Raw genomic sequence first — 13,728 nt, 5'->3', positions numbered from 1 at the left:
TTTTTTTCTTTTAGTCACTTTCAATCCATAACTTAGATCACGAGATTTTTAGAATATAACAATATAAGGTTGTGGCTGATGGAAGAATCAGATGTGATGATTGATAAATATTTGTGTTTCCTCCTTTGTACATTGATTTCAAATTATGTTCAGGGTCTAATTTTCCCCTTTTATGGTCACTGTTACATCTTGGTGAACTCTTTTGTGTTAATGCAAGCTAAGAAACTTACATTCTGCAGTGCAGACCATGGAGGATCATCTTTGGTCTTGTGTAAAAAGAGCAAAGCTATGACTCTAGCCAGTCACAAGTGACTCCACATTCCATTTTAAGCAATATAACATGAAATAATTCCACTTGATCTACCTGGGCATCTTTGTAAAAGCAGTAGGCTCAAGGTTAAGATATTTTGATAATTGTTATACCTGTCATCCCACACCAGTCTTAATAAATGGTTTGTGTTATGAATGTGTTTATTAGAACCTGAGTTCAAGAGATCATAATATGTATCTAACTGATTTATGTGCTGTAGTATTCACTTGAAACAAAACAGATTGTGTAGTACTCAGTGCTACTTTTCTGTTTACGTCCTTTGCTGGAAATAAAGAATTCTTACATCAGTAAGTCAAAAGCAAGGTTATCCTCATGAACAATAGAGCAGCTGGGTAAAACAAGAAAAAAGATTCTCTGTAAATTTTACTTCATATCTTCTGGTTAGACTTTTAAGTCTATCATCCAGGAAAACAGACTATGCTTGTAACTAAATACCTTCTAAGAAAATTGTATGAAGTACTAGAAAAGACTTCTTTTCTTAGTTACGTTACTAGTAACCACAAATATTGTGTTATAGCACATCAATATTCCTCCCACACAGTTTCAATAATGGCTCAATTTGTCCCAAAATAATTATTTTCAAAGATAGTATCTGTTTTTAAATTTGTGGCTCTGGGGAAAGTTTTATGGAGTGTTTTCTGTAGTGAATTTAGAGAAAAATGTGGGTTTATACTCACTTCTCAATGGTATGTATGTTAAAAAATTGAATGAAAATGTCTCAGAACGCATGTAACTATATTGAAAGTAATAAGATTGGCAGCATGCATAAATCTAAGCATAAGTTTCAGAGCATTTCTGCACTGTGGCTTTGACAAGCATATCTTTGATGGATGATCTATGTGCTTTGAGAAAAGTCAATGAGAAGTCTCGTGTAAAATTCTGTTTATGATACTGCTGCCTCAGAAAGTCATTGGGGAGATCTTTGAGGTGGAGCCTTCAAATGTATCACAGCTCTGTAATCACAGATTGAGGTATTACAACTCTGTAATTGTGGATTGGAGAAAAATCTATCTGCTTTGATTTTATTTGTATTTCTCGGAACACAGAATAATATTCCTTTTAAACACATAATATTTATAAACTCTTATTTGGACTTAACATGGTCTTCCTTTTTAGCCGTGTTATTGAAGGGAGTAGAGACATGATGGTAAAAGGAAGAATTGTCTGCTCATCAGTTGAAGGGAAATGGTAGGGTAAAGGTTTAAAGTTTCCTTTAAGCAGAGGGTTTGAATAAATCTAGGGGCTAAAAACAATCCTTTAGGCTTATCCAATTTGTGATTCAGCAAAAGCTTAAGCATGATAAAAATACGTACGGAAGTGTTCTCCTGACTTGGGGAGCTTATAAATGGGAGTGTTGATCTGAATTAAATTATTTGTAAGAAAAGAGCACATCTAGCTAGAGGGTTAGCTGCTTTAACCTTTAGAGTTTTCTAAAACATAAATGGAAGATAAACAATAAAAATATATCATTTTGTGATGTCTTTGGGGAAGAGGTTGGAGTGGGAGCATAATTAAGCGTGCTCAAGTCAAGTTAAAACCATTTTTTGCTTGATGTTTCCTTTATGTGATAGCTCTTTGATAACTTGTGTGATGTTTCAGTGCACTTTCGGATCTCTTCCTTTGCAACGTGTTCAAACTTTCTCTACCATTCCCCTGTAAACAAATCTTTTGCTTCCTTTGTCCAATGATAGTTTAAAACTAGTTTAGTTTTACACTTTTGGCCGGTTTACATATCTCAAAATCATAAAGAGTTGGAGAGAAAAACTTTTTAACATTAGTGTATTTAAGCAAACACATAAAAAAATATCATAGAAAGTGGTGAATGAGATTACCTGCATTATTTACTCCAAAGTATATGCTCCTTAATTTGCTTATACAGTAGCCGGGTCCTTCAATTTTAGATAGGTATGTCTAGATGGCTAATGTTTCAATATTTCTAAAAAACATAATGGATATTGGTTACTTTTCAATATTATCCATAGAGTTTTCACTTTTGGAGAGAAAATCTGGAAGGATCTTTCTCCTTGTTAATTTCATTTTATTAAAAAAAGTGCCAGATCACATAACTTTTGCTCTTCCGAAATTTCTTTAGTATAGTGCTTTTCTTTTTGCAACTGTTTCAATCCAGTTTTCAGATATTATCGTCCCCTGCCCCTCCTCATTTTTAAAATTTTATTGAACACCATATTGAAGAAAGTAACATTACCAGAAAAATTATCAATGCTTTATTGCTTAATGCTCAGACTCATAAGACTATCTGAATAGGATGTCTTCAACAGGATCTGAAGTCAATGTGATAGTTCAGATGGAATATGTATAGGCTTTCAGGGAACGTTATTTGCTGGATAAGACCAAAGTTGTCCAAGTATTTTGTCTCCTAAGGTGTCCAGGAACAGCTATAGCGAGAAGAACTATAAAAATAAGTGACCTTTTACTTTTAATTTTAGTTTTCTATTTGTGGGTCATCCAGTTTCTAGTGGAAGATGGAGAACCCTGGATACTAATTATAGCTATAAAAATATACTCTTTATAAATGTACTGACAAGAGCAATGTTAAATAATTTTCTGCAAAGTAGTCCTTTGCCTACCTGTGAAAATAAAATGACAACATACCCATCCCTACACCCACTCTCCTTATGCACACACTTGTCTGAAGACTTTATCTACGGCTTGCAATTTCAAGAAAGAAAATAAATCACGGTTACAAAGACTGCTTTTCTTTGTATGTGTATCTCTCTAGCTTGTTAAATACTATTTAACAAAACATTTTATCACCAATTTCAGCTTTTAAAAGCAGCATGTCTAGAGCTCTAAAGCTGTGATTTGTTTTGCTTTACACTGTAAAAGTTATTGGCACACTAGTGTCTATCACACGTCTAAATTACTCAAAATCTTTCCAAAATTTCATCAAATCATATAAAGTCCTTGTGTATCAGATCTTTAATATGTAGAGATTTTAAAATATAGCACAAACCCAGAAATTCAATCCCTATTCACATTACTTACACCATCGTTAAAGTGTGCATAATATTGCATTGAAAATAATAGTTGTTAAACAAAATTTTTTGGAATCAGATGACAGAGTATTAAATGCTATAGATTTTATTAGTCACATACCCTTGTAAGGATGATAGATGCTATTCTACACACAAGGCGCTCTCACCTTGCCCAAAGACATCCACCTGGACAAAAAGGAGACAAGCATAATCCACAAGACTTTCGAAGTGATTGTTTCCATGGTAACATTTCTGTACCTTCAGGTAGATGCAGACAAATGTTATAATAATGGAAACATCCCAAAAATTTTACTTGTATTGTCTCTACTCACCCTTTCTCTTCTTTTGCTGAGGTATGATGTCATTGCTAAACATGGTCATCCAATTTCTCATAAAATGAAAAAATGTATGTTTGCAGATCTAAGCAAAGTTTTAAGAAATCATTGTCCAAAAATGTTGCTTACTACTCCTGAAGTTAGGAGATGCTTTGCAGTTCAGACAAGAAAATTGCTTATCTGAACATTCCTGTTTTCCCGAAACCAAAATGAAAGACATTGACTTAAACTACTAGTGAACTGGTTACAAGAAGTGACCCTTAGGTATTGTGCCATGTGCCATCAAAGTCAAGCATAAAATCCAAGAAAGAAGTACTTAAAGGACCAAACAGGCTACTTCCTAAAATATGATTTTGTGAAGGAATACCTAAAACAAAGCAAGTGGATTACACAGGATAAAGTCCTTTTAAAAGCATGTGTGAGATGATGAGAATCTTATGAGTGCAGGCTGAAGTACACAGCATTTACCACATGTACTTCCATACTGTTCTGGGGAGAGCTCTGTAGGCAGCTAATAGTTGGGTCAAGATATACGGCATCTGTGCTTCTGGCAAATACAGTCGCTGTTCCACTTCTCAGCTCTCCTAACTGAATGAGACACAGTATTTTTCATTCATACTTCCTATTTCACATGAGACTTGTAATGTCAGAGTGACAGGCTTCTGAGCACTTATTTGCACTAAGCGCTTAAGTGAATATACTTTTTTTTTTTTGTCTAAGCTGTGGTGCTACCGTGAAAAAAGCAACCAACGAGACAAACCAGTTGTCTCACCTGTAGTCAGTTTACACATAGGGAAGTGCTGTAGTAACAATTTTCTAAGTAATATTTACTCTGCTAAGTTTTCTTTCAATCAGTGTACAAAGTTAAAACTACTTTGTTATACAAAGTACAACTGCGTTGCACTACAGCGACAACAAGGCAATGGTTGTTGACTATCCTATAATGCAATGGTAAAATAATACTTTATTTTTCAATAGGATTCAAGTCTTTTAACTAACTATCTAGTTAATTTCCAAGGCAATACTAAGATGCTTAACAGTTTACTATTGCATGAGGTCTTTTTCATGTCTTTATGCTTTATAGATAATGTCCTTTGCATGGGAATTGTTGCCAAGCTGCATGAGATAATTTCTGAGTAAAATATTTCAAGTTTCCCCTTGGAACGAGTAAAAAATTTTTAAGTACACAAAGTAATTGTACCATTGCCCATTGAATGTTTTACTTGTTTGATCTTTTAATTGTTGCCTCCAGCATTTGTGTAAAGTGAAATGTATATACAAAACAGATAAAACCTACGTTTTTTCAGTTGCAGTTCATTTTTCAGAAATGTTTTTAGTTCTTTGCTTTTGGTTCAGGACCCTAAAGTCTGTATCTTCCTTTGTAGAAAAGTCAATATACTATATTTTATTTACTCAGTATGTTCACGGATCGAGTCTGTTATTAGAAGGTAGAGCATAGTTTATAAAAAAAGAAAATCTTTCCAGTTTTTGGTATGTCATTGTGAAGCTTACAATATGTGATGCTTTTCTGGTGTATCAGCTACTGTTGAACTGAGATTAGCTAATACATGTTTAACACCCCCTTAGTTAAGGAGAGGTGAACCTAAAAGGCTGAACATCAAGGGAGCACATAAAAGAATGTGACTTTTTATTTTTGAAGTTTGTGGTCGTTTGTTCAGTTTCATGATTTAGGGGTTTGAATTCATGGTCTGTTTTTGTCTCTACGTGATCTCACTTCCTCTGTGCAGCCCTCCTGAGATGCCTGCCCCTTCTTCCAAAGTTCATGTATTTTTCTCTTTTTTCTGATTTCCACCCAGAGCTCTCTGCTCAGCCAGGTTGGTTTTCATCCCTGCCATCTCATTTTCCAGCACATGGGGACGGCTTGCTCTTGTGCCACCAGGATTTCCCTCATGGGCTCCTTTTCCTTAAGGACTGTGTCCCATGGAACTTTATTGACCAGCCACATGAAGTCTGCCCTCCTGAAGTCCAAGGTGGCTGTTCTACTGACACCCTCCCACTCCTACCACCTTACTTCTAGAATTGAGAATTTTATCATCTCATGATCACCATGACCCAGGTGTCCTCCAACTGTCACATCTCTCACTAGCGCTTTTCTGTTCATGAACAGCAGGTCCAGTGGGGCACCTCCCCTAGTTGGCTTTCTCACCAGTTGTGTTAGAAAGTTGTCTTCCACACACTCCAGAATCCTCCTAGACTCTTTCCCCTCCATTGTATTATACTTCTGGCAGACATCTGTAAAATTGTTGCCGTTCTTGCTGTAGAAAATGTTTAAAGCCACCATCTCAGGGCATTTGGAGCACACATTCAGCTCTAAATAAAACTATTGGTTTTGATGCTGTGGAGTTGTCTCAGATCTCCAAAGCTTTACAATATTTTGCTTATGTTCAATTTCAAATTGTTTTTTTGAGTCATTAGTAGGTAGAAGCTAGTGCACAAGAAGATTCACAATTTCTAACATATTATACAATCCATGGATGCTTTCAGAACAGATTATTGAACTGCTTAAATATTCTTTCTTGCCTTAATTCGCTTACAGTTTTAGTTGCTTAAAGTTTTAATGGTAAGAAAATTTTTATTTTAAAAAGGCAAAACAAAATGATTAATCTTCCACTTTTTAAACCACAATCCCTAAAAGACTGGGTGATACGTAAGTGCTAAAAATAATAAAATCTCTCCAGATATAAATGGTCATTTCTAAATTTGCAAAAAGATTTTGTTGTGCTTTTAGAAGTTTCTTGCCTCAGAAGTTCTATTTTGTGTTTTTTCTTTAACAGCTTTTTCAGTAAGTGCTTTAGCACAGAAGTTAGGCTGTAAATAAGGTTGTGCAGATGAAGAAACTGTTTACACTGAAGTATAGCTCAGAAAGCTGTCAAGAAATAAAAGATGGATCACACTCACCTGCCTCCCTCTGGATTTTTATTTAATGAGTCAGATGCAGAAAGAAGCACTTACCATTTCCTCTTCGCTTTTTTATATATAAATGTTATCTGGGGCTGTTGTCCTAAATTGCTTTGATAAGAAGGTAGAATGGGGTGCTGTGCAGAAAGAAAATACTCCAGTCTCTTCAATCTTGAACAGTCAATTCCATATGCACATTGATAAGGCTTTGGTGTACTGGATGGCTTAGGGGAATTTAAACTAAGTGTTTATCTCCTCTGCTGTTAAAGGTTTAGTTTCTTCACAAATATTAACGTGCAATAAGTAAGCAGATCCTTTTTGTAACTTTCATAACGACACACTGGAAGTTTCTGAGACAAATAAGAATGAGAAGTTTCAAAATACTGGTGATGTAAATAAAGTTTTCTTTCTTTCTTACAAGCCAAACTAAATGAAGTAGTTACACATGTGGCTGGCTACCATGATGATCTGCCAGTGTGAATAACGACCAACTAACTCTACTAAGCACCTGTTGAGCTGAACTGATCCTCCTGCTCATAATGAATCATATGAAATCATGCTACTTCCATATCTTGATGGTATTACTGAAAATTGCAGAATATTTTTGTAGCTTTAAGAATGCAGGGCCAGCTCAGACTTCTTGGTGATCTAATCTAATATTTTTCTATCTTCAATTTTACTTATGTCTTCTATTCAGCCCGAAGATTTTGTTGAATGAAAACAGTAGTTCTTAAAGCACGAACCAATTATAACCTTCAAGACCTCAATCCATGGAACCAGACAGCCTCAGATATGTGTCTGAGTCACTTTGTGTTAAGTCTTTGCACTAAGTCTTGAAAAATTTGAACTATGAACACTGTGCCAAAACAATCATCTACCTTCTTTCTTGAAAACTACTATATCACTGTGAACTTAATCAGCTGAGATGAATCCTCTAAAATCAATTTTGTTTATAAACAAACCCATAGCAACAACTGAACGGAAAGCCAGATTCAGTTTTTGTTTTATGTGCCTCATATTCTGGTTAATGCAGACCTTCAAATTACAATGACAGAGGATGAAATAACTTGAGTGAATCCAAGTATTTTCCAGAAATCAATCAGTTTGATAGCTGTAGCAGACATGATTTTCTTAACAAAAGATAGTGAGTTTATTTCAAACCCTCCACAAACTTATGGTATTAGGTATACTTTAAAATGCCTTGTTATTAGTACACATTTAACATAAGTGCTAGAATTATCTGCTTTTCTTGTGATCAGCAAATCTATTGTTTAGTGGTCCATAAATTTTTGTGTGGGTTTCGTTCCCCTGAATTATTAAAATTATCATGACGAATCCAATTTCCTTGGCATTTTTCCAGTTTTCTGAGATTTTTATTAGGAGTTAATACAGGTGATTCAGAAAATGTCTCTCAGCAAGTTCGACTTAGAATATTAGGTGGAATTCTGCTTTAAAAAATCTACTTGAAATGTCTAATGCCTCCTTTGTTATGTGATAAGCTTCTGTACAATCTGCAGCATCATTTACAGTGAATCTTCCTATTTCATTCCAAAACCAGTTTTAGTTTTCTTCTTTTTAGAAAATAAGAGACAAGTGGACTGCAATATTCTGTACCTGTCTTGAGTTTTGTCAGTAATTTAAAATTAATTATGTTTTGTTCTCAATTCAAAACTTGCAATTTGAATAGTCACTGATCTTTTCTGCACTTTGGTTACATTTTCTGGGTTATTTTGTATTGTACAATTTTGTGATGGTTTTTGTTTATTTGCTTTGGTTTTTTTTTTTAATAAGGAAGCCTTGTTGTTTTTCATTAACATCCTCAGCGTTAACTCACACTTACAGTTTGTTCCAAACATATATATTGCTAAAGCACCTAGGGTCTTCAAAAAAATTTACACTTCCAAACACGGTGTCATGTTTTCATGTCAATGTATGTACGGTAGAATCATGTTTTCCAGATACAAACAGTAACTGATTTTTAGTAAAAAATAATTTTTTCTCCAATTAAAGTAGATTGAAACACAAATTTACCCCAAATGACCACAGAACATCTGATCTCATGTTAGGTATGATTGTTTTTTAGAAACTGTTAAGAATTTTTATAATTCAGCATGTTGAACAACCATCATATATCTGAAATTCTAGGCACTTACAATGCTGTGTTTATAATCCTATGTAAGATGAATAGACATTGCTTTTCAGTAATTGCCCCTCTTTTTGCAGATGTAAGTTGTCCTTGCAAAAAAAAGCATCTCCATTGTTTGTGCCTGTGTTTCTCTGGCAAAGTACAACAGCCATAAAATTGAAAGATAAGATGAAATACAGCAGAAAAATATTTTCTACAGTGTACATTGAAGAACTATAAAATAGTATACAAAATACCAAAATGTTTTATAACTGGACGTATCACATGCTTCTTTACAGTTATAAAACTGTAAAAATACCCAATAGAATTATACTATTGGGTGCAGAATATACATATGGTAACCATGTATATGATCAAATGTGCATTTGTCTGACTACATGTTAAATGAAAGTATGATTAATATTTTATAGAAGCTGATCTATCATAGAAGTGCTTCTCTGATTCTGTTACAAAAACTTCAAGAAAAACTCTAGGGAGATGAGACTTTGAAACCTGGTTGGGTTTTTTTTTCAGTTAAGATGAAAAAAGAGTCAAGCACATATAATGAAACATGAGTGTTTTATAGCATCTATGAATGTCATCAGATCCTTTTGTGATTCAGAGCATCATCTAACATAAGATAAATTCACAACATGTGTATCTCAGTGCAAATCTGAGTAGAATTAAACAAAGTGGTAAAATTGACACTTTTGTAATATTTAATACCAACATTTAGCACTGCTTTAGGCAAACGTTCTCATATCTTCTGCCCCAGAAACGTAGAGGTCGTTAGCTCCAGTTCTTCATAGCTTCCATCATCACAATATCCAAGCAGCACATTACAGCAAACGTGGAAGAAAGCATCCTGCAAATATGCTAAAGGAAAGAAAGTTTGATATTTCTGTTCTTAAGATGGAAATGTTGTCATGGATAGTGAGTGACCATAACAGGCCTCCTGCTCAAATCTGGACAAACTTTAGTAATTTGTCTGTGCATCAGCTACTCCATTACGTTTATAATCAAGTGTAAGCAACTAGGTTAAGTTAATAGGTGGATGGATTTAATATTCAAGCTCCTTTTCAAGAAAAATAGCATAGACTGTTGTAGGATGTAGGGCTTCAAGAGCAATTTCTGCATGAATTGTGTGCCTGGTCTATTTGAGTGTCTGTGTTCACAGAGCATGAAAAAGTAGTTATAAAATAGTGGATCTGCCTGGTACAAATACAGATAGTGCTAGACCTACACATTTAAGTCCTGTATGTATCACTCTCTAACCCTGTCCTGATACAGCGCAAGTCAAACTATTTCCATTTTTAATGTTCTTTTAGTACCAAGAGATTCAAAAATAAAATTCTGCAAATGAAAAATTGCTTTAATATAGAACAGTGGCAGTCCATGCCCTCTCAATAAGGATGCATTTTCTATAAGCTTTTATAACGCGTTAGATTTTATATCAAGTTAATTTACTAAGTTAAGGAGAACTCAGCCAGATGTTTTTTCTCTTGTTCTGCTTTACAATGATCTCCTTTACTATAAGTGTAAGTTGGTTGTTCTCGTTGTACTAACAACATTATTGAAAGGTGTCATTTCCAAAGCCTTTTTTAACTTGGAAGTAGTGGCACAGAAAACAAAAATAATGTTTAAAAAAAGAAAGAGAAAACAAGTGGTAAACAATGTTCTTGATAAATGGGAAAAAGTAGGAAATGGAAAAAAACTAAGAATATAAACGCAATAATACGTGGCTTATTAAAAGAATGTTGCATAAATGTTTACTTACTCCATTTTCAGTGTACATGTTCTACATAAGCATGATGTCTTGGATTTATTTTTTTTTTATTTTCACAAAAATCACAAGGAGTAAAACCTTTTAATGTTCATTTTTTTGCATTTTGTTTTCTGGATCTTACAAAAGCTTGCAAATGGGACAAAGCTCACCCACTAATCTTGTTATGGCTGTAGTGGTAGCAATGCTTTGTGTGTTATGTTCTGAAAAGTCAGTCCTTCGATTTTGCTGTCTAAGGGGAGCCTTTTGTTCATGCATGCTGGTCTTTGCAGGCTTTTCTCATACACTGAATGAAAAACGCAGGATAAAAACTGTACCAGAAACTAGGTGTTCAATCTAGTGTGTATAGCAGCAAGAAAAGTTCTCAGGCCCCAGAAACTGCCATTAAAATCAAAAGCAGATGAGTCTACTAATCCTACTGCTGCCCTCTTTTTAGTTCTAACTTGATTAGCATCAAAACCAAGTTACAATACTAGTGCTATTAGTGTTCATTTTGTTTTAAAGATGATGACACAGAAGTTGAAATAAGCTTAATTTTTTAGGACTTCAAAGCTTTCTTTTTTTCCAGGAATGTGCCGATTTGGAGCCAGTTTCATAGCACAAAAAAAACCCCCTAGGTGTGTGGAAAGGAAATATCTTCATCCAAAGAGAAAACAAATCCCTTGAATAGACTCAAACTATGAAATACTGTTGTTCTGTGTTTATTTGCATTTGCAAGACGGAGGTCATCTTCCTATGCCTTCACCCTACTGGTGGGCAAGAGGCTGGTTTTCACTTGCAGGTGCTTCCATTTAACATTTCTACCTCCCTTTCCTCAGAGGTTATAAGAAACATTCATTTGGGCAGCAAACAGTTCCCAAATATCTGTACACTCTGTGCTGTGTATGGTGCAGAGCCAGTCCCCAGCAGCTGCTGCTGCAACCTTCCTGCAAGAGCAGTGTGCAAGGGAGGCAGCTGAAGGCACCTAGATTACAAATAACACTGTTGACAAGTCTATGACTGGATTAACATCTCGACAGCTGTCTCTCATAACTTGGACATTAAACTTGGCTTAATGTCCAAGTCCACCAGCTTTCAGGCTGCCAGTGCCATCACTCTTCAGATATTATTTTAAATAAGAAAAGAAGTCAATCACACTCTAAATGTCTTCCAAACACCTGGGATCACTTCCTTCTCTATTATGAGATATTCTTCAGCGTGAGGCATTAGAATTCGCAAAGCAGCGGGCTAATTATCTTTCTGTAAAACACCAGCCTTGATGGCTGGCTGCACCCTTTTCTGACATTGTAAAAGTTACACAAATAGTTCTCACTAATGTTGGCAGAAACTGGGTGCATAGCTCGAGGACAGATTATAGTCTTTGTCTTGTAGGACATGAAAATAATTGAGACTCTGTTGTCAGGACCTGAAGTTTTCTTTGAGTGATAATGTGTTTTGGCAAGACATGTCAAAAGTATATCTCATATTGAAAGTTGCTCATCCTGGAATGTTAGATAGGAACACGCAAAATGCACAAGCCACCAAGTAATTCATATCTTCAACGTAGCTCAAAAGATATTATTTTTCAAGAGAGTTCAGCACTTTTCAATTGATTAACAAGACGTTATCCTTAAGCATAATTCTCTGTGCTGAATAGTTGTCAATAAAAGAAAGTTTCAGTTATACCTTTTAAATAAAGCAATTAATGATTTTTTTTTGATCTTAAAGAAGAGTAAATATCTTTAATGCATATCAATCATATCCTCATTTTTCATTTAAAACAATACTGTACCAATATTTGGTACCCTTTAAAAAGCTCAATGGGTTATTTTGGGTTCTGATGGTTGGTTAGGTTTTTTCTTAATTCAAGTTCCTTTTGAAATCACTAAGTGTTAAAGGTTTTTAATGTTCATTTTACTCCTTACGAAAACAACTTTGTGCATCACATTGTTTAACTCTATGTATGTGGACCCCTTACAACTATATTTTATTTATTTCTGTATTAGATTCTCCATCTACTTTTTTCCAATGTTATGATGGATTCCTGGTGCTATCTCCAGGAATCAAGATATCTCTGTCTCTGATTCTGTTCATTTTTTGTCAAGCAGACATTATTTTAAATTTCCGAACAACATATGTCAGCAAGTCTGGCCAAGTTATATTTGAAGCAAGATCTATTTGTATCCACTACGTGACTACCTGGTTTATCATTGATTTAATTGCTGCACTTCCTTTTGATCTTCTTTATGCTTTCAACGTCACTGTGGTAAGTACAAAATTATCTTTTTTAATTGTTCTTTTCTCAAAAGGAGGGGGTTTTTTGTTGGTTTGTTGGGTTTTTTTTCCCCAGATCTGGAGACTAACACTGAATCATTGAATGAATTAAAATGTCTCGGTATATTTTTCAGCTTTGTAGTGTATTTTCACGTTGGATGCTGAAGGAAAAAATACAATGTGACTACATGTGCTAATTAAAAATATTACAGGATTAGGTGTCAAATTAGCCGTTCATTATCATGAAAGACACATATGTATCACCTTTTTCTAATTCTGTCATCCTTGCTTGGTAAACAGTTGCAATTTTGTTAACTTCATTTTTTCTTACTGCACTTAAATACATATCTGTATGGGTTTTGATCTCTTCTGATGACTAAATTCAAATCATTTTTCAAGACTCATAAATTGTTACTGTGGTATAGTAAATCATTTCTATGGTCAGTATGGTCTATATTCTACACTCACCTGTGAATCTTCCTTTTATTTACCTCTGTATTCTACAGCAAAAATTATAACATTATCTCCACTTTTTGTGTTCCAGTATCTATTACTTAGAATTGTCATTAACTTTGCCTTTGGTTTCAACTAATATTGAATATAAAGACAAAATGCTTAAGCCACTTTGAAAAATGTGTTGATCTACTGTTTGGTGATGTCACAATCATGATAGGTTATATTTGTATTGGTTTACTTATGCTAAGACAAAGGTTTTTCTTCTGATACCCCTGTCAGATTTAATAGAGTAAGAATCTACTTAGCAAAAAAAACCCCTTAATAAACAAACTAACTAAAAGAAAAATCCAAGCATCCTCTCCACCTCCAAATCAGAAAGTTTAATTTTGGCAATAAATGTAGACAGAAGTTTCTCAGTTTTGTGGATTTTTCACATAAGAAACTTAGTCTTTAAAGCAGTTCCCTTTCTAATTCTCAGAATTTTGATCTTCTGTAAAGAGATGCACTCAATCTCATATTCCTTAAATGTG

The 13,728-nt window shown here is 34.5% G+C and overlaps 1 protein-coding gene across 3 annotated transcripts in view; it reads left to right on the top strand.

The window, feature by feature from the left end:
• The window catches only part of KCNH8 (potassium voltage-gated channel subfamily H member 8), a 170,668-nt gene that overhangs the window by 83,613 nt on the left and 73,327 nt on the right, over positions 1-13,728 (top strand). For all 3 annotated transcript variants that reach the window (XM_069860166.1, XM_069860165.1, XM_069860167.1), the window contains exon 6: positions 12,577-12,734. In XM_069860166.1, the coding sequence (XP_069716267.1) occupies positions 12,577-12,734 (158 nt within the window). The remainder of the gene's footprint in view (positions 1-12,576; positions 12,735-13,728) is intronic.

This window comes from Phaenicophaeus curvirostris, chromosome 6 (genome assembly GCF_032191515.1).
Source record: "Phaenicophaeus curvirostris isolate KB17595 chromosome 6, BPBGC_Pcur_1.0, whole genome shotgun sequence".
NCBI lineage: Eukaryota > Metazoa > Chordata > Aves > Cuculiformes > Cuculidae > Phaenicophaeus > Phaenicophaeus curvirostris.
This window is presented reverse-complemented; position numbering and strand designations above follow the sequence as displayed.